This window comes from Rhamphochromis sp. 'chilingali' (genome assembly GCF_963969265.1).
Source record: "Rhamphochromis sp. 'chilingali' genome assembly, chromosome: 16".
Classification (NCBI taxonomy): domain Eukaryota; kingdom Metazoa; phylum Chordata; class Actinopteri; order Cichliformes; family Cichlidae; genus Rhamphochromis; species Rhamphochromis sp. 'chilingali'.
The window spans coordinates 11,318,461-11,339,913 of NC_137943.1; the positions used below are offsets into that span (position 1 = coordinate 11,318,461).

At 42.8% G+C, this 21,453-nt stretch overlaps 2 protein-coding genes across 4 annotated transcripts; both read right to left on the reverse strand.

Annotated features, from left to right (window-relative positions):
• Positions 1 to 1,130: 1,130 nt before the first annotated feature.
• LOC308412971 (phosphatidylinositol 4,5-bisphosphate 3-kinase catalytic subunit alpha isoform) lies at positions 1,131 to 14,600 on the reverse strand. Of its 2 annotated transcripts, XM_080907703.1 has the most exons (21): positions 14,252 to 14,600; positions 13,032 to 13,447; positions 12,678 to 12,887; positions 12,342 to 12,592; positions 11,725 to 11,970; positions 11,412 to 11,497; positions 11,205 to 11,310; positions 9,711 to 9,863; positions 9,175 to 9,309; positions 8,521 to 8,645; positions 7,909 to 7,990; positions 7,245 to 7,409; positions 7,017 to 7,120; positions 6,618 to 6,789; positions 5,516 to 5,622; positions 5,097 to 5,218; positions 4,666 to 4,744; positions 4,272 to 4,442; positions 3,990 to 4,107; positions 3,731 to 3,882; positions 1,131 to 2,945 (listed from the first exon to the last, which is right to left on the reverse strand). In XM_080907703.1, exons 2-21 carry the CDS (start codon positions 13,381 to 13,383, stop codon positions 2,675 to 2,677), a joined length of 3,207 nt encoding a protein of 1,068 aa, XP_080763829.1. In that variant the 5' UTR covers positions 13,384 to 13,447; positions 14,252 to 14,600; the 3' UTR covers positions 1,131 to 2,674. The 2 variants fall into 2 exon arrangements, with proteins under 2 accessions (XP_080763829.1, XP_080763830.1); XM_080907704.1 differs by lacking the exon at positions 13,032 to 13,447 and having other exon boundaries at positions 14,252 to 14,599.
• Positions 14,601 to 14,798: 198 nt separating this feature from the next.
• Positions 14,799 to 20,376, reverse strand: kcnmb2a (potassium large conductance calcium-activated channel, subfamily M, beta member 2a). 2 transcript variants are annotated; one of them, XM_080907713.1, is made up of 5 exons: positions 20,228 to 20,376; positions 17,295 to 17,432; positions 16,998 to 17,168; positions 16,526 to 16,649; positions 14,799 to 16,302 (listed from the first exon to the last, which is right to left on the reverse strand). In XM_080907713.1, the coding sequence occupies exons 2-5, from the start codon at positions 17,351 to 17,353 to the stop codon at positions 16,018 to 16,020; spliced, it is 639 nt and encodes a 212-aa protein (XP_080763839.1). In that variant the 5' UTR covers positions 17,354 to 17,432; positions 20,228 to 20,376; the 3' UTR covers positions 14,799 to 16,017. The 2 variants fall into 2 exon arrangements, with proteins under 2 accessions (XP_080763839.1, XP_080763838.1); XM_080907712.1 differs by having other exon boundaries at positions 14,804 to 16,302; positions 16,526 to 16,721.
• Between the last annotated feature and the right edge of the window lie 1,077 nt (positions 20,377 to 21,453).

Here is a 21,453-nt window from a genome sequence, read left to right on the forward strand (position 1 = left end):
TTATTCAACAGCACAATAAATGAATGCATACAGACATGGTGATATGAGGATGACTAAAAAGAAGTATTTGAGGTGTTTTTTTTTCTGACATATACAGGTGGAAAGATAACTAGCATGGGTCTGGATCATTTTAAAACATGCAGGGTAGTTTCTTTGTACGCGTTGTGCTTAGAGACTTCCACTTGGGGCAAAAATTCCCTCCACTTGATGTGAGAATGGTACTCCAACTGCAGCACCAAGTCCTTGTCCTTCAGTCACATCCTTTTCGATGACAAGAGGCTGTTTGCTGGATTTTGCGTGAGGATGGTGAATGTTACACGTGACTCCTCCTTTTTTTTTTTAACTTTTTTTTTTGCGTTTTTCCTGGTTAGCCGTTACTCATGAGATTGCTTACATTTAAAAAATACAAAAATATATTACCTCTGTAGTTATTCAAGGAAAGCATTTGCACACGTATCAGTATCTGTTAACTTCACTGTGACTTTGTTGTACCTTAAACAAGTAACAAGGTCATTTCTATACATGAAATTCAAGTAGACAACATCAGGTCGAAGAAAAAAAAAAAAGTAGATAGTCATGCATAATGCAGTGTGAGAAACAAAACAAGTACAAAGGGAGAGAGCGTGGTTTAGATAGGGCTTCTATAAAGTATATGTGAGGGTTAGTTCTGTCAGTTCGGGTCCGGCCCACTGCTCTGTATCCCGTACAGAAGCGCGTGCATGTCAGTCGACAGTTTCCTGAGCAGTTTTAAGTCCTCGCTCAAACTTCGCTTACTTTAACAGACTTAACGTTTCCAGGAAACCGCCCTGTTAGGCATCACTTTAGTAAAGCTACAACACTTATGGACGCGTACGAGAGTCTGTGCAGCGATAACGCCGGCCACGCTTCCACGCACAGGGCAACAATCACAGGTATGGAAGAAGACACTTGGAAGGTTTCAAAAATATAACTTCGGATACTTTTCTTTCTTTGCTCTCTGTGATTGAGAGCAAAAAAGTTTTGTTTTTTGTTTTATTTTTTAAACACATGGCTTAGACCGAAGCTCCAAAGTTTCTCAAGGACAAGTAAAAGGCAGGGTGCAGAGGTGTTTTGCACAGCTCTTTCTGCTGGGAAGTAGACGATACTGTTACACGGCAACTTAAGTGAGTTTTTTTGGGTTTTTTCCTTCTTCCATGCACTTTCTATACAAAGTCCACCGACGGTTCTCTGTGCAAGCACGCCAGGGGGAAGATGCGCTTCCCTCTGTGCCCGACATCAGTATACAGTACATGTTATAGTATTATGACTTGCATAGAGTAACTGCACAGCACACGAAATGAACACCGCACATCCTTTGTTTCCCCACCCGTGTTAGCTAAACGACAATAAAACCACCAAACAGGAAAAAACAGGGATCTGCTGATATCGAGTTATCGAGCCTGACGTTTATCGACCTGTCAGTGTCGTCCAACATGAATCTGGTGCTGGCTAAATGTTCCGAGACTCTGTGATGAGGATGACCTTAAAAAATGTTTTTTCTAACTAACGTATTGAGCAAAAACTTTGTTTTCCTGAAACAAACTAGCGCAATACAAAAACAAACAAAAAGGGGGGAAAAAAACAAAAAACGCTTTTGGCCAAATTCATATTTTGGGGCATCCAAAAAAGAAAAGAAAAAGAAAGACGAACCCTAACCAGCTGGTCATCAGAAAGGTTTTCTCGGGTCCATGTGCACTGAATAGATGACACGTTTGTGCCTCTACATGTGACACAAACTAATACTGACAGACAAGAAAAAAAACAAATACTGCAGACATCAGTGCTAAGAGTACACACAAGACTTGGAATAGTAGTGATTATTTGGGGGGGGGGTTTGTTTGTTTTTAACAATAAGACTGCTGACTAGTGGAGTTATGCATGTAGTACTTTGGCTCAGTAGAGAATAGATTCAAAAAGGAATATGTGCACCAAATGCATACAAGTATATGGATATACTGCTGTACAAAAAGTCACTTATATGACGGGACATGATTTGTACACGGGTAGGTTACAAATAGGTCATCATTGCAATTTCTTCAAATAGTGTTAAATGCTTAGTTGAGGTTTTCCCAAAAAACTTTGAGGTTTGTTCAGTGTTTATATAATCTTATTGGAAAATTCTGAGAGTACCTGGCAGGTGAGCTGCCCGCTGCAACAACAGCCCCATCTTCACCTGGCCCCGCCTTCATCAGTTCAAAAATAGGTAGTTGAAATAATTCGGTTTCAATCTCTCTTTATAAAAAGCTAGCTGTGCTCATCGTGTATCACTTCATGAAGTTCCTCTCTTAATGTTGATGGTTGTAGAAGCTTTGAAAATAAAAAGATAAAATGTAACCTGTCTATACTTGGTTCACATAAAGGCCAATGCTGTCCAGGTCCACGCTAGCTTAGCTCCTATGAAGACAACAGGTGAAATTTAACTCCACCTTCTTAAGTTCATAATGCAGGGAGAGAAATTTCAGACGTCTGTAAGGAAAAGGAGCATTTAGGCATTTCTTCTGAGCGTGCTCGTTTTGAGTCTCGCTGGCAGGCAAAGTTTCAGAGTCAAGCACTGGCAGAAATATTCACCAGGCCTTAGTGTGTTAGGGGAAACAACTTGCTTATTTTTTATTGTTCTTGTGGTTCTTCGTGTCCTGCTGCTGCCACCATTCTTTCCTCAGTTCATGGCATGCTGGCGAATCGTGTGGAAGATCCAGTCCATCTTGGTAGTCCAGCCGCCGTGGTGAGCGTCGTTCATCTGCTTCATGAAGTAGTCCAGGGCCTCCTGCTCCGACTTGTCCAGGGCCAGGGTCTTCCTGATGTAAGCGATGTCGTCGAACGACTGCAGCTCAGGCATTCCCGAGCCCAGCATCATGGAGAAGAGGTTGATGAAGAGGTTGGCGTGCTGCCGGATTGCCAGGTACGCTTTGTAGCACATCTCCTGGAATCTGAAGAGGGAAGCAAAACGAGCAGGGTCAAGTTCTGTTACCCACCCCAGTTACCCACCAGAGACTGCTGCTATTTTAAATCTGGCACTGTGTGCAGTCAAAGACAACAGAAGAATCATCGACTTTCTTACATTTGAAGTGCAAGACCTCAATTAGAACCTATTCACACTGTGATTGGCTGTGTCCAAAAATTCATTCCCTAGACATTTTTGCAGGAGGTGCAAAAGATACTGGGAGAGTCTTTGAACATGGACCCTTTATCTCTTTCGGGACATCCAATTTGGAATAATATTGCGGACATCAGCTTCATTAGACTACATCCTTGCATACGCTGCAAGGAAAAACATTTCCATGTCTTGGATAAATGACAAACCTGATCCAGAATTTCTATGGAACATTTGAGCAGCTTGCGTCATTCCGCCAGGAAACAGTTTATGAGAATCTGGGCTCCGGATCTTTGTTTCACAAACTCTTCAGTCACTTTGTTGCTCTCAGATCTCATCAGTGACAGAAAACCTTTGGTGTGTGTTTACAATAAGATCACTAGCGGCCACATCTGTCACGGCTTGACTGTCTGATCTTTTGTCTTTGCTACAAGCCTGTGGTGCCTACCATTTGATTTATATTTATTTACTTCTTCCGTTTCTCTCCTAACACCTTCAGATTTTTATTTTTACACAGACTAGTTGCTGTGCTGAGTCATTTGTTGTAACAAAAAAGTTTAAAAAGAGGACTCAAAAAGCACCTCATCCACCCTTTCAGCGTCGCTGTGGGTGAAGCATTACCTTTCAAACTCCCTCGTTTTGGTGCACTCTTGCGTTCCTTTGCTAATAACAATCAAAAAGTCCTGTGTGAGCACAAAGGGGACGCGCTCCCTCTTGTACCCAAACTTCTTCTTTTTGTGGTCAAGGAAGTGACCAAAATCTATGTGGAACAGCTGAGAACACAGAAAATATGACACATTAAATTATAAAGGATAAACCAAAAAATCTAAAGTATAGAGATGAAGTTTAACTCAGAAAGAGAAGCGGCTGTAATCATTACCTGCCCATCATCTTTAACCATGATGTTGCTGTTGTGCCTATCTCCTATGCCCAGGATAAATGTAGCTACACAGTAGCCTGCGCACGACCGTGTGAACAGATCGATGGCCTGGTCGTACCTGAGACGGCAAAAAAAAAAAAAAAAAAAAAAAAAAAAAAAAAGGCAAAATCATTTGAGGCAGTCTAGGAAATTTATGCAGATGTCGTCACAAAGGAAGTAGAAATAGAAAAAAAAGGCTTGGCATTAATAATTAACATTAATTAACATCTCTACTGAGCTCACATCTCTCCCTTGTTCTTATCCTTGAGCCACTGATGTAGAGTGTGGCTGTTGAACTGCAGCGCCCCCTTTAGGCCTCCTTTGCACTGGATCTGCATGATGGTGTGAGAGTTCCTCACCACCTCGATCAAACCCACGCAGTCGCCGATAGACAAACAGCCATAGGGCAGCATCCTGGAAGAGGAAGCGTAGAAAACATGAGAGGCAAGGCGATAAAGAAAAAAAATATATATATATATCAAGACAGCACTGATGGACTTTATATTAAATGACGTGAGGTGGCTGGCAGGGTCTGCCTGCTAATCTGCATTCAAGTATGGCTCGCAGAACATGAAAGGTCCGGTGCCTGTTAATGGATACCTGCATCCCTGCTGTCATGACGAAGTGAGGAGCCTACCTGAGATCAAGGCCTTGGTTCTGCCAGATGTTCTCCATTATCCTAATGATCTGTAGCGTCAGCATGTCCTGCCTCAGATCTGCAGAGGCAAAGAGAGACAAGGAGGTGGATAACGGTGAGGTGAATATGAGCTGCTGAGCTGCTTTGATCAACTCCATGATGCATTATGGAGCAGAGCTTTCAAAGTCATGTTGGTCACAGACGCTGCAGCAAAAAAGCACAACCTGCTGCCGTGAAGCGGGGGTCAAATACGAGCACTGCTCCTTCTGAGTTCTGCGTTAAGAGCGCAGTTATAGTTGTATTTATGTAGCATGAAACGACGCAGCGCAGGCTGAACTGTGCGCATGCTCGGCAGGTCTGTGTGTGTGTGTGTGCTGAGAGTGTCAGCGCTGAGGAGAGGACAGACAGGCGGAGGTAGAGGCACAACTCACCATCTCCATTTTTGAAGATGATTTCATTGTTCTGAAAGAGCAGCTCCGACATCATATCTGGGTTTTCCCAGTTAAGCCACAGAGGTCTCTTTGCTGACGACATCATCCTGCATTCCTCCAGGCTAAAGTAAAGACATGGATATGTTTTAGCAGGAAAAATACACATACATGTATATAAAAGGAAAGGAGGAAAGCCCTCTGTAATTGTGGTTGTGTTCATCACAGCAACAGAGCTCTACAAGCATTCAGTTCATAATGGTCCTAATGTGCTTGATATGAACCAAACTGTTCAGCTCTTATCACATCTGGTAATACTTCAAGCCTCGGAGAGGAGAGGGCGAAAGCATCACCTGCAGGGGGAATAAAAATCAAATGCCAACCATTTGAGCGGACTGCGTTAGATAAGAGTGCTGAAGTACCGGAGGTTTCCCAGCTGATGTGCCGGATTCAGCGGAGAGGTGAAGCTTTGCAGTGCATCCATGTAGTCAGGTCTTTTCATCTGCTCCACCAGAAACTTCATTTGAACCTTAGAGGGGATTAAACAAATGTGACAGTTAGTTTCCTCAGGTGCTGAGCAACTGGATAAACGGGCTGGCCTAAGTTCATATGCAGCAATCACAGTCAACTTTCTGCTGCTTCTCTTCAGCAAAATCTCTCACAATGAGGTAATGCTCCTTCACTGAGGGCTTTCAGGCAATGACATACACCCTCTGGTGGCCATGCTGAACCATCTAAGAAGCACCAGGTAGATTTAGATTGGATGGGCACTGGGCATTTCATACTGGTTTAATACATGACCAAGCCATCCAAGCTAACCCCTGTGACTGGCATAGCAACTAGTAGCAAAACATTTTTATAGCCTGTAGCTACATATTAAGTTCACTAACTACTAACGACTGCTAACCTTAAGTTCCATATTTAACTGGAACTAGTACTATAAGGATAAGAGACCCATTGTTCTCATTTCAATGAAATATTTTCATTTGACTCTTCTGGGTTTGCTCTGCATGAGTCACAGTTTAAAATAATCCTTGTTTATTTCATGCTGAGCCTTTGTGGAGTCCCTCGGGTCATCCTCTGTCTTAAACGAGGAGGTTGCTGATTAAGTCCAGCATCCCTTCTTCTGATTGGCTACCCCTCACAAACAGAAAATTGGAACAGCAGGTGGGTGGGGCTTCTGTTATCTATGTTTCTGAGATGATTGAGGTTTTTCACTCTCACTGATGTCATAAAGACCCAAAAGCAAAATAATAATAATAATAATAATGATAACAAAAAATACACTGAATGAGTGATTACAAAAAGCTTTTTAAAAAGATGAAATATCTTATGCCAGTGTGGCTGAATATTTTACTACAAGCAATTAAGAGGGAAAAAAAAAGAGAGAAAAAGCAAAGCTCCAAATTCTATCACTGCACTCTAATGTGGTGTCCCTGCGGCCAGGCCGGTCCAGATGTTGTCAAGATTAAACCAAACGATTCAGTGGATCACATTCAAAACAGCTGCCAGCTGTCAGATTACCTTCTGAGCCTCATCTTTTTTCTCCTGTTTGAGGAGGTCAGTGAGATTGATGAGCTTCTCCATGGCCTCCACCTGTCTGCTCAAGTGCTTCAGATACATGCCACAGGCCCGGCAGTAGGACTCCAGAAGCAGACCAAACCGCTGGCTCACTGTCTTGTTGTGCATCTCTGACCTTCACGCATAAAAACAAGGAAAGAAAAAAAGTTTAAGAGGTTCTGTCCCAAAGAAAATACACTCTGCCTCCCTGGAAATCCTAAAACATAAACCAATGTGAGGCATCTTCAAAGTATGTTTTTTAAATTCATCCGTACCCGAGGCCAAACACTCAAACAAGACTTTAACCTTTCGCTTACAAACAGTTCCAACTTCCTGAAAGAAAATCCTTTTAAATAAACTCACTTTAAATGCCAGAAGAAGAAATGTCCTATCCTCTGATTGGTTAACGCCTTTTTCAGCAGGAACCGTGCGAGTGGGTTATCAAGGTACTGCTCGTACTTCAGAACCTAAGACACGGCCACAGAGAATATATTGAAAATACCTTCAGTCCATCAAGCAAAACATGTGACTCATCAGCAAAACATGGCAGAATGAAAATGGCTCCCGCGGCTTAGTTTGATCTAAACACACCTGAACCAGCTGAATGAGATACTGGGAGAGTTTGTCATCAGTTAGGTATTTCTCAAGGCACTTCACAGCAAACTCTCTGACCATAGGATCGGGGAAGTTGCAATCCAACAACTCCATGGCTTGTTCTGGTTTGATAGCAGGCCAGTCCTTTAGAAGGCAATACATCTGAAATGAGAAAAGGCAGCTAAATACAGAACACAGATTTTGAACAACCCTGTAATACACAGCTGTATAAGGACTATGAGAAGTTGCCCCTTCATACATGTTGCAGACAACAGATTCTCTGTGTCAGAGTTGTATTCTCACCACTGCAAAGTTCTCCTATAGATTTAGGTGTGTAGTGTTCCCTAGGTAGCTGCTGAAGGAGGCAGGACACATTACACTCACTCACTCCCCGTGAAATCTCCAGCCTGCCTGCTCTATTCTCACACTGGCTCAATCTGACATCACACAGACTTTGTACTAGGGAGCTGGCAGGGTGAAGACTGCTCGAGTTCAATCCATCTGAGTATGACATTTAGGTTCTCGCATCAAGCCCTGCTGGGTCTAGAAAAGTCATGCTGTGGCTCATGTGCAAAAACAGGTCGAGAACTTGAGTAAGCATATTCAATCACTGTTAAAAAGTGATATCAAGGTGTATGAGCTGTAGAAACCCCGCACTCACCTGTGCAACCTCATCTCTGGAGTTCCACTTCACAGCCAGGAGGATCTTGGGAAGGATCTCTGGCATATTGATGCAGTCATGTCTAAAATAAAATTGGTGACAAAACAAATAAGTTATAACTTTTTCCACCATCAGCATTAAAGACTTCTGTGTACAAATCTAGCAGCTTTGATAACCAGGGGCCAACTCTTCCACTAGTACCTACTCGTCCTACTGCTCATTTTGTCATTAGAGTTTTCCATTAGGTGGTACTGGTGGTGTATTGTATTGCCTACTCTTCCAGGGATCCAAGCGAACTGAGTCAATCTGAAAACGTGACATCAACAGGCTGCATGCCACTGATTAGACTGGACAGTGGCGTCGTGAGAGCCGGCAACGGCTACACAAAAAACAAAATCGTGCTACCCCAGTCTGAGAAAAAGCCATACACTGAGCTTCAGGTGTACCCTCTCCTCTACATCCTCCATTATTGTGTTGCATACAAATGATGTCGGCACATTAGGTGCTATTCAATTGTAATGGAAAAAGACTGAAGCAGAGTAAAGACGAATCGCCCCGAGTGGGTACTAGCTCAAAAGCCCTTTATAAAAGCATACCAGCACACATCATTACCTGTGTCTCCACAGGAAGTCCTTCTCCTGCTCAGTGATTTCAGAAAGCGGGTCTCTGTTACACACTTGCCGTAGCTGCTCATTGTCGCCGTCAGTCAGGGGGTTGTCCCGTGCCAGTCTGTTACTCTATGACACCAAAATAACACAGTTTAGCAAAACAAACCAAGGAGGTCAGAGTCGGTTCTAGAGCCACTTGTCATATAACAGCGGGATGATTATTCTCATTTCCAGCTCCACATTTGCTATAGTGACTGCATGATTCACAGTTCAAAATAGTCTAAGTCTATCTTGTACTGAGCCTTGGTGAGGCCCATTGGTTCATCCTTTGTCTAAAACGATCCGTTTCAGCTCCTCTCCCTTTAAGGAAAACCTTTCTTCTGATTGGCTGCACCTGATTGAGTCCCTGAGATGACATTATTAGGGATATCCACTCTCAATCACATCACAGAGCCAAGAGGCGAAGAAAATGACCTTATTATATAACTGTGTATATATTTAACAGAAAGATAAACCTTATAGGCCCCCATACTTTCTGTGTAGAGTGCACATGAACTATGATGTGGCAGCTCTTCAATGAAAATCACGTCAGATAATGTGTTCATGTATCTGACCAGCAAAGCAAAACAGAAACCAACAAACACGTGTTTACTCTTACCAAACCAGTGTGGCAGTAATTAAAGCCAAGCTCTCTGGATATGTTCCAGTTTGCATGATCCTCAATGGTAGACATATCAGGAAACTTGACAGGGGAGCTGTAATGGTCAAACTCCAGCTCCAGACATGGGGTTTCCTGTATGTTTAGAAAACGGTAGAGGGGAAAAGGTCATTCAAGGTGTTTATTGTAATCAAATTAAGGCGCCCGTGTCAATGAGTAATTAATTAATTGGGATAAGGAGCTAGGTTGCTTAAATCGAGCAGCTTAAGCAGCAGCTGCTGCATTACTGAAACTGTACAAGGTGTCGCCAGCTTTGCTATAACTGGGTCACGAGGCTTAAAAGTTATTATTATGCATAATGCGTGTATGTGAAAAGCTTCAGATGCTGGCAAAAACTCAAGTGTTTATAAACTGCATCCTGATTCATTCAGGTTTATGCAAATTAAAGATACAATGCTACTATTATCAACATGTTTGTATATACAGAACAGAGAAACACTGGAAGTGCAAACAACAAAGAAAGTTTTGCCACTTGCCTTGTTAGGGTTGGAGCCCGTGACACCGATAGGGTTGAGCAGGTCTTCCAGGCCATGTGGGACAGGCCACAGGTTGAGAGCCATCTTCCCTGCTACTAGTGTGTGGGTGTAGTCAAACAGGTTAATGTTGCCCCAGGCGAGGGGACAGTGTTCCTACAGGAAACGAGTAAAAAGGATCCATGTGAAAATCATCAGCAAGGCAACATCTGGTGGATACGGAGCAGACAGGTGCAGTGGAATAAAAACAAACAGGGAAGTTGGTGATAATAAAGTAAGAACAGGTAAGACGATAATGAAATGTCCAAAGTACATGTGCATCATTGGTTTGGCTGATCATAACTGTTAATAGAAACATGGTTTTTAAACAAAAAACCGCAAGAAGAGAAAAAATAGCTGCAGCAGGCAGACTGCACAGCTCCAACTCCTGCCCTGCTCCTGTATGGAAATCCATTTAAACCACACGCACCATGAAACTTAATCGCATCTGCTGCTGGTCTGCTGGGAAAAGGGCCAATTACTGATTGACTTCTTAATTAAAACCATGCTAGTTTGTTTGGCTGTCGGGCAGATACACCACTTGTGCTTTTGATACATTTCTGACAGAATAATTTCTCCACGAGTGCTTGCTGTAATATTAAAACACACTTGTTGGCCAAAATCAACAAGGTGTTAAATCGTGGCCTCTTTCACCCCGGAGAGGGCAAACAAAACAAAACAACCACTCTGTGGCTAATGAGATGGTACAAGAAAAACACAATAGCTAAGATTAATGTGCTTCATTTCTGTTGCACCAAATTCAGTGGAGGTGCAGAGAATAATTTTGAGAACAGTTTCGATAACATCTGAGGCACTGATTGGTTTATATTAGGCTGTTATTCACTCTCCATATTAAAGGTTTGATTCAAGAGGAGCAAAGACCATTTTTGAGGCTGTTTTTCAACCCTTGTAAGTCACACGATGAGACACGGATAGAATAAACCAGTCGAGTTCGATGCATGAGGTTGCGTGATTGACAATGCCTACTGAATCACAGGCTATGACACACCAACGCAACATCGACGCTGTTTCTTTCTCTGCTACACCCTCCTTGGCACAGACACGATCATAGTTAAAGAGCATGTCATTTTAAAAGATCAGCTACATTTTTTTCTTGGTTGGCATCCCAAACATTTTTTTTGGCACATTTTACTTCCATCAATTCGGTTTGTGTTTTTTAACAAGTGCCCGTGTCGAGTAGATCGGGGCATGAGTTGTAGTTGCATTCCAGTTGGCTGACTGGCGAACACAGGTCCCAGAAGCAGTTGATGAAAGATTAATTTCTAACAATGCCTTACTGTCAACAACCATCTTTGGCTACTGGACCATTATAAGGGCCAACTTCACTTACTGTGCCGTGACTGATTCAATTTCGGGATTTTTTAAAAAGAAAATATGCGAATTTTACGACAATACCTTGAAGATTTTAATATAAAATGCTGACATTTCAGTGCTAACCTCTTTAGCTCCCTTCCGTCCTTTGACAGAGCAAATGGAGAGGCAGAGTCGGGCAGCTCGGGGGACTTCTGGAATGTACATGTCGTAAGTCAGCCACTCGTTCCACCTGCCACAAACAGGAACATAACCACAGATATGAATCAGTCACATTAGTGCCACAAAGCTCAGTAAAATCATAGAGTACAAAACACTTTGATTATGCACAACCTGGGGTTTGAGCACGGCACACGTAGCGTGTTGACATTGTCGCACAGCTGCTCTCCACCATGGTATATCCCAGTCCTGACATAGATCTAGATCAGCAACAAATCAAAAGATTTATAAAGTAATCTAAGCGATAACGATTTCTTTCAGCACATTTCTGACTGAGAGAGACGGCTAGACGCAGTGCAACATCTTTTAATAATCTCCAAGCTACTGAGATGGAATATTACAGTCAGAATAAATTTTACTCAAATGAGAAACAAGCCAGATGAGCTTTAAAGAAAAACAAGATGACAACAATGTACTGCAGTTGTACCTTGTCAATGTCTCTGATGTTGACATTGACATAAGTGGCGCACAGTATCTTAATCCTTAGCGTTCCGTTGATAGTCCACAGATTCTTGGTGGCTGTTTCCCCATTCATGTAGGGTGTTGCTGTGGATATTCGCCTTGCATATGACGGCATGGTGAAGAAATCCATGGGCAGTTGGGAATACAGGCTGTCTTTTGACATTAGCATCAGGTTAGGCATTCTTCCCAGCATGATACAGCTGCGCACATACTGTTGAGGACAGATAAAAGTGACATTTTGAAGTAGATGCGATTGTGACATTTTGACGCCGCTCGTGTCATTTTGACATTTTGAAGCCATTCGTACACATCTGGGCCTATCAAAATGTAAATTCCAAGAATTTATAATTGCAGCTCAGCAATAACTGACGCACTCAGCACTTTGTACTTGTGTGATGTGTGTGGGGCTTTTCTCGAACGTGCACACTTGACTGGCCGAACATTTCCTCAGAAATTTAATTTCATGCCCTAAGTGTCGAACACATTTGTGTTGGATGATAATTTGATGTGAGGTGGATCTGTCTCTCCCCCTCTAAGTACAATAGAATCAGCTGCAGCTAAGCTAAGATTTAATTAGATTACCTTGTACTGACTCAGAGGGTATTTCTCCAGTAAGTACTCATCACAGCCGCAGACTTTGAGGATGTACTTTCCCTGATACTCCTGCACACACATCTTTAACTGCTCCTGGGAGAGCAGCATGCTGCGCGTCTTCTTCCGAATGGCTTCTGCAATCACTTGCTCTGGTACATAATCATGATTGATCTTCAGGGTGTACTTCTGTTTGTCATTGGTGGGCGAAACAATGACCCAAATGACCACAATGATTTGACCTGAGGGAAACGGAGGGCAAAAGCATTGGCAAAACAGTTCCAGCACAGTGAGGGGTGCTGCCCACCTCGGAGTAAAATGCCTCACCTTTGTCTAGCTTGCTATAGATGTGCCTGGGAAGCTCTGCTGAGGATTCAACATTGGGAGGGTAGACGTACAATGCTCTGCTGTGGGGTCCGTTGCTGTCTCTGAGGTCCACAGCTTCTTTGCAAACGTTTAAAATGTTCCTTCTGAAGTCCTGCACCTCAGGGTCTTTCACCAAATCAAACTCACATATAGGCATACCAATAGCAAAACCTGAAAGGGAAAAAAAGCAATTGCGTTTTGTTATTATGTATTAAAAAGGAGAGCCAACGACAACACAATACAGTGTATATAACACACAGTATAACCAAATAAATACGGGCTGTTTTTAACTGCATAGTAACTCAGGAACTGTACCTATCTCTCTGTTGAGAATCTTCTCTTCTCTGTTGCCTACTGGCTCAATAACCTTGAGGAAGGCCTGGAAAAGCCTAAGATCACATAACCTCCTGGTCTCATCATAAAACTCCTCCCGCTCTGCTTCCTGGGTGACACTAACAAAGATGTAGGAGCTCTCCTCCTGCAGCAGATGGTAGAGAGGGTACTTCCTGGCCTCTTTGAAAAGCTCATGCTTGACTGTAGTAAGTGTGGCCTCCCGGAGGCACTCCAACGTGAGAATCATGCCATTTGGCAGAAGGCAGTCCACTAGAATGCTGGGGGGCATCAAGTGCATCCCCCATAGTTCTCCCGATGATGGTCTGGGAGCCATGGCTTCGCCAGCAGATCCTCTCTATTCTGAGCCCAGTAATTACCAGATGAGCAATTTCGACCAACTGAGAAACAGAAAGGAGCAGAATTACGCCTGTGGTAAATATTTCACTACAGTTATGGCAGCTGCTTCTCAGTGACAGGATATACAAAAATGTAACTATATCCAAGGGAGTTGGAAACATCAAACTTTAACTGATTATGAAGAATTTTAGAAGAATTGCGAACAAAAATAATTGTAGAATACCTGTAGTGTCACTCTTTAGTATTTGTGTGCTACTTATATAACAGATGTTTCTTTGGCTCGGTTAGCACAAGAGCGGCAGCACAACATATGCCAACAACTTGACGTTACAAACTGATCCAATGATAACAAAAATTGTCAACTCATCAGATGCGCAAAATCGACCACATGTGTCAGCTGGTGTTGAATTAGCTCAAGTTAAAGTGGACAGAAATGAACTGATGCAGGGCTGTGGACTCAAAAGGTCTTTGAGAATCATGTAAACAAACTTGTTAGCTAGCAAATTTCCCCGTATATTGGTTTATCACGGCTAACACAGCTAAGCCTTGAACTTGACATACACATTGACTGGTTGGATGTGTACTGCTGTCTGGTGGTTTAACTTTAGATAATGTTTCTTTGACGAGCTAGCTAGCCACGCTAGCCAAGTTCACCAAGAAGATCAATGTCATATACAGTAAGACCTCTCCTCATGCACACGCTATTTTCACGCTGGCCCTAATGTAATTAAAGGGTAAGAGTGAACAGTGTTGTGTGAGTAACTGGATAGCTTTATCGATCAACAGCAAAACCAAACACACTGCAAAAAAACAAAACAACAACAAAATTAACATGTTAGGTTTACCTGTGTCAGCTAACGGCAACCGGTTAGCCGTAAAGCTAGTCGGACTGCTCAATCATTAGCCGCGGCTAGCTGAGTAAATCCCATCCGCTCCAGAACTCCCAAGCAGCCGCGCTACTTTAGTCCATCCGAAGAGTGACACGGGGTGGTCGGGACAGTGCCGCTTTTCAGAAGGAAACACGTCCCTAGCTCCCACCGAGGTTGTCAATATTCTGTAGTGGAGTAAGTCTATAACACTTCTTGTTGTTCGTCATCGTGCCGTCCCGAAAATATACTGCACTGCTTGGTAACACGCTAGCTCCACACAGCTAGCCTGTTCGAGGGATGCTAACAGGCTCATCGTCTCGGACCGCCTTCCCACACTGACCGAGCTGGTGGAGGAGTTTGTCATGAGATAAGACTGGGGAATTGACGGGAAACTGCCTGCTCGCTGTTTTCTTGAAATGAAATGTCTCCAAAGAAAAGCTATCAGATTGCACATGCAGAGTCCAAACCCTTTATAGAAACGTGAAGTGAACAAGCCTACAAAATACGATTGCAGCACTATTTTATTTAATTATATATGTACACTCAGGGCATTATATTTCCACACATTTCTCGAGTATCTGTAAAACAAACAGTCTATATTCAATAAGCAAAGGAATAGATTAAATGGTCAAGATTACTGAGTGATTAGAGTGTGAGCAGCTTAAAACTTTGAAAAATTGATAATTGAAGAAGCCATATTCAAGCATATGGATATGCAGTCAGGCAGCCGCCTGTGTTTGTGATGCAGGTTTTAAAAATCAGGTTCTCTTTCATTATAAAAAAGCTGTGAACATTTAGCAGAGGTGCATCTGTATTTGTTTTCTACCTTGTAAATGCTGAGGGATTGATCATTTGTTACAGTTACAAGCCAGACACAGCCAGCGAACTACCACAATGTAAGATGTAATTTCAAATAGAAAATTATTATAGAGATGTAATCAATAAAAATTGTGATCCTGGAATACAAAATCAATTTATTTAGTCTGGTAGGCTGAGTCAGCGCACATGTACGCTGTGTCATGATGTCTCTGATTTTTCACTCATTTTCAGTCCAGTCCTTGTACATGAACATTTTCAAAACAATGTTCTATTTGTTTGTTAAGCCACATAACATCTATGAATCATTCACCACAGAACAGACAACCTGGCAGCGCTGCCATGTTGTTACTAGTAGTCTGTCACAAAAACACACAATTTGCTCCCATTTCTTTAGTTGCCAAACACAGTTTGACAGGCATAAAACAATACAACCAACAAAAAAGCTATTAGCTGAAAACTTCACTTATCATGGCATGCTGTGGAGTGTAGCCTTAAAAAATCTGAAGAAACTGGACAACTGATGAACAAAAGAAGAAGCGGCACATGTTTATCAAAATGCTTTCCTATCATTGTCACATTGTTCGACATCATCAGCCACAGACACTTCTGCTCAGACAGCGATGTTTTTCTCCATCGGTTCAAATATTGATTCGTTTTCGTCGGGTATGTAACACTTGTAAACAAGCACTCTCAGACATTTTTACCATGCTTTAACATCTTCCCAACCGCGCTCAGATCTTTATACAGCTGACAGTTCATTCACATTTATACACTTGCTCTGAGGTGAAAATCAGCTGCTCTGAATGTCTCAGCTGAAGAGAACGGTTTGCGAGATGTAACAAAACATTCATTTGGTTCCCAGCAATTCCTTTATGTCGTGCGTCCCTCACAAACCATCAATTTCTTGGTTTATTTTGATTTTTTCATGTCTTGAGCTTCCCTATCTCTTCACACAGTCTGGAGAGGTACTGCGTTAGCTTCACCATCATGATGATTAGGGCCCCTCCTGCGAGCGTGCAAGACGGCCAGAGCAGCGAGTGGAAGACGGCGCTGTGATCGTACAGGCGAATCAAGAGAGTCATCTCCTGCTGCTCGCTGGGGTCGTAGTAACACGGGACCTGCTGGTTCGCCTTCAGTCGCTCAGAAATGTTCAAAATCATGGCGTGCATGGCTGTGCTGTCCTTCTGACACCTGGGCACATAGAAACACTGCAAGGACAGGAGTGAGGGACACAGAGGTCATCCAGAGGGCAATCAGCCAGTCATACTTTTTTGTTTTTTGGCACTCAGAGCTACTTTTGTTTTATTTCACAACACGCTATCTGACATTTCTGAATTGGGCATCTATCGCCGGGCCAACATCTGACAGCCATTGTCAACATTTGAAACAGTTCAGTAATTCCCAGTATTTTCTCTCTGGCACCGTACTCACTTCAGAGCTGGCATCACGGGTCTCTTCATTGTGAGATAAACGGCTGACACGACCTGTGTTATTGACGCTCACATAGACCTGCAGGCAAGGGTATCTGGATATCCTCCAGCAGTCTGACCCACAGCTGTAGGAACAGTTCATGTCTGCTGTGACCGTGGAGTTGAGAACAATACACACACCCTCCTCCGTCCACACGCTGTGTTGACATTTAAAGGAAGATCCAATTTATTACGACAACAAAAAAGAAGAAGAGGAAAGAAAGACAGCATTCGGGATGTTATGCCATGAAACGAGCTCAGTTTGGAAAGTGTAATCTGCTCCTGGAGATCTGGTTTCATAAAGTATTCATTTTTGCATTTTACCCGCTTGAACGAGCAAAGAAACAGTTTGCCAACAAGCACATCTGATGAATAAAACATGTTTCTGAAAGAAATATCAGAGCCGCCTCCTCCAAACACTAGCAGGCCTGTACCTGTCTGCATAGGACCGCAATATGGTGATACCCAGGACAAAGTACATCATGACTGAAGAGAGGATCATCCCAAGTCCCAGAAGAATGGCCCGATCTTCTCCGGGCTTCAGAGCGGTCACCGTCTTCTTCTTGTCCAATATATCTACCTCTCGAAATTTCTGGTAAATTGTCCTGATGATGGAAAATTAGAAGGAGTTAATTTTTTTTTTTTAAAGCTGTAGCTGAAATACTTTTGGCAATCGAAGTCCTCTTGACATTTCATACTTTTTCAAGCCTGAAATGATGAGAATCTGTTACCTCCTTTCATTTCCTCTTCCCGATCCTGCTGTATTTCTGGCCCCTGCCACAAAGAACATCTTTCCTGGCGACGACAATGATGGTGATGCACGTCCGCCTGTGTCTGATGAAGCAGAATGGAAAGGCTGCTGGAAAGACCTGTGAAAGAGTGCAGCCGGTTTTATTTTTAAGATCCTAAACCAGTGGTTCTTAACCTTGTTGGAGGTACCGAACCCCACCAGTTTCATATGCGCATTCACTGAACCCCTCTTTAGTGAAAAATAAAATATGATTTTTTTCAAATTCAAGACATAGATTTGTTTTTTATTGGTGCACAAAATGAGCCGTGCATGTCACGGTGGAGGCTCTGCCGAACCCCTGAGACCGACTCACCGAACCCCTAGGGTTCAATCGAACCCAGGTTAAGAACCGCTGTCCTAAACAGAGCACAAATCCCGAGTCGGTGGTTCCAAGGGAGATTTGTAAGACGTGAGAATCGCAAATCACGCTTTACCTCTGGTGCATATTGGCTGTCAAAACGCACTACGTTCCGGATAAAGTAAACACTACTTCAAATAGCCCTCGAACAACAGTTCCTCATTATGCTGCACTTGATATGGCACGCCCCGCCAGGTAAACATCTCATTTTGAACACAAAGAATTCTACAAGATGACGGACTGCCACTGATGAAAGGCGTTAATGCTGACGTGGCACACGTGAAAAGAAAAAAAGAAAAAACCTACCTGCTGTTTTCTGAACACTGTCAACACAAAGTCATTTGCACCTATTGAGACACAAGAGCAACACCTTGCATGGGCCTCCTCCACAGGTCCTACCACTGCAAGAAAACATGCAGCATTCAGTGCCGCTGTACGTACAGCTTCTTTAATATCATTAGCTTTCATGTAATTGAATAAGCACCTGAGACATTAGGAGTAATTGGTCATCTTTAAGTTCTTAAAACACTATTAAGACTGCATGTGCACGCTGTAACTTGGGGTGAATTTCCCATATTGTCACTGCTTTTATTTGAAAATCAAAAATCAGTTCCTCCGCAGGCTGGAATTTATTTAGAAAAAGCTTCTATTTACGCCCCAACAGCCCTCCAAAGAAAACATTAGCTTCATTCAAGGCTCAAAATGGAAGCAGAATGAACACGGCCTCTTTCTTTTCTTTCTTTTTTTTTCTTTTTTGTTTGTGAGGGGATAACAACCCTGCCAGAATGCTGGGACCAGAATAGTTAGAAAACAAGCCAGCAAGTTCCTCTTAGATGAGTAATTTCCTTATTGTATCACATTCCCAGCTGCTTAGGGGAAATGTAGCTGAGAGACAGCTCCAGTGTGACACAAGACATCTGAAGGAAACCATTAATGTTATCAACAAAATGCGCTTCTCTCCAAACACTCCACACGAATTTGCATGCATCCCCACAACAAAGGGAGTCACTCACACAAATTTTACGCTGTGTCTTATTACTTTTAACCAGCCCCCCACACACACACACCCTGCCGTTGCCCCTCGAGAGCCTCAAGCTCGGTGCATAACTGTATTGATTTCAGCTAAACGTGGACACCCGCACACACAATTTCAGAGAGAGACCCCCTAACTCCATGTGTCTACTTAACTGTCAAGCAAAACATTTTAAAGGCTTTGAAAGCTGTAAACGTGTTGGCAGCTGAGCCTTGTGCTCAGTGCAGGTTTGATTTACACTGGCAGCACAACAGCCTGTGAGGAATGGGCCTCGACTGTTCTCGCTGGTAAGTGAGGCTAACCAAAAATGCAGCTGATGAGGTTTATTTAAAAGTGATGTTAACTCAAATATATTTCTAGAGATGTCTGGAAATGTGCTATTTATGTGAAATGTCTCAAACTGCAGTGAAATAGTGTTAGAGGCTCAAAGAGCCTGTCGACAGTTTCGAAAAACACGAATTTCTTCATGTCTCTGCTTTTTTTTTTTTAAAGTCTACTTGGTCTGCATACTGTCCAACCCCACAAAGCTCTGCAGGGTGACAGTTTTTGCGTGCTTGAAGAGATTTTCCAGCACCGAGTGCTGGTGTGGAAATGCTTACAGCAGCAGGAACGTATTGTTCACACTTTCCTGTTATCATTTTAATGAACATCCTGAGCCAGAGGCCGATACGATCAGCCAGCGTCCCCTCATGTTTTCACGGGTGTGTCCTTAGTTCATGTTTCATCCAGCTGCCTCGCTTCAATCTCGTGAGCGCGAGCGAGACTGAATGATAGTGAACAGAGCTGGCACGTGGTAGCTCGCGTAATTGTGGAGCCACAAAAAAGAAACACAAGTGACCAAAAAATAAAAAATGAGAAAAGAGAGATTTAGAAAGATTGCAAAGGTGCACAAAACGGAGGCAGTGAAGAGATGACAACAAAGGTATGTTCATGTTGTCCTTCCAGTGATTATTGCTTTCCCATCATGTGTCCCAGTGCTGGTCCTGCCCCTCAGCAGCCCACATAGGTACAGTATAAGCGCTTTACCGAGGGCCACAGAGTAATGCTGTATAATATGCAGGGGAAAGTGAGCTGCATGTTAACTAAATCAGCTATTTATTATTGCAGCAGTTGTGAAGGTTGCAGCGCTGTTCCTCCGACTGAGTAAAAAACATATGATTCATTAGGCCACTCCAGGAGGAAAATCACAGTGTGCTCCATTCAACAGGTCAATGCACTGCATCTAAATCTGATCGCTTAGAAATAAATAGCACATGCACCAGATCTGTAAAAGATTCAAACTCTTTTGTATCCGTTTTGTGCTAAATGTCAGCTTTCCGCTGTGTGCCGGTTCTTTTTTTAAGCACACATGGCCTGTGTTTCTCCCCCGGTGTCCGTGATAATCTTTCTTTTCACAGCCGAAGTGAAGTAAGCCCCAGCTTTTGAATTAGCTTATGCTGAATTGAAACCGCAGCGATAACATGTCAATTCTGTGAAGTCCTACCTTTTGTCGCTCGTGGTGGGGGGGCTTGTTGTGATAATCCAGTCTTTGGTGTACAACTGTCAGCAGAAGCTCTTCCAAATGCTGCCCAGGCTCCTGGGGACAGCAGCTGGCTACGTCTTATTTAAACTCTTACCCCCAAGTGAACAGGATGCCTGCCATACCTGGGTCAGTAATTTGAGTTCCCTTTACAATGCCTTAAAATGTGTTGGGCAGCACAATGATCAGACCTCTGACTGGGCCTGTTACTATGTTTGTGCGCAGCAGTTACTTCAAACGCTTCTGGCCTTATATTGTACATATGTCTATATCCATTTACTTTCCTTTATCCAGTTCAGGGGCAGGCTACACCCTGGAGAGGTCACTAGTCTGTTACATGGCTAACGCTCAGAGACAGACAACCACTCACACTCACATTCACACCTATTACAATCACAGTTAACCACTGACTGCATGTCTTTGTGACTGTGGGAGGAAGCTGGAGCGCCTGGATAAAAACCACACAGATACGGGTTGGATATGCAAAAACCACACAGATGGTGGATTTGAACCCTTGCTGTAAGACAACAGTGCTACACACTGCACCATAGTGCTTCCCCATTTACAGGACGTTTAGGCAAATTCAAAGTCAAATGCTGTGACAAGACAAAAAAAGAAGTTGCAGCTACATTGTGGCCACAAGGTGTCTCTGCAACCTCAAAAAGTGGAAAAAGATAAACGTGGAGGGTGGCTCTCCATCCACTGATTGAACATTAAACGTGTAACTCAATTCATTATGAGGGGTGATGCTTTCACTCTGGTGGAGACATGGGTGTTAAAGTGTGATTTATTTATTTTTTGTAGGGATATATTTATTATTACGTGTGTGAAAAGATCATGCTGATCAGGCAAACCACATCGCTGGGATATCCCTGCTTTTATTCTATACGGGGGAATCTTATTGCTTTTTAAACTTCTGGCTCTCTTCATTAAAAGCAAAAATGACAATTAAATCCACTTAAAAAATAAAGACTAAAGATAGCAAGAAAGAAAGAGTGAGAGCAAACATTCGCTCAGAATTTAATCTGCGAAATTTCTAAATCTTGAGTGATGTAATCACATGTGATGTATTTTATTAGGCTTTTACTGTTTCAAGTAACCATGAGTAGAGATTTTGTACACAAATGCTTTTTTAAGCTTGAAAATAAAACACAATTTGCAGATTAAATCTGTAGAGTTTTTTGGGAGGG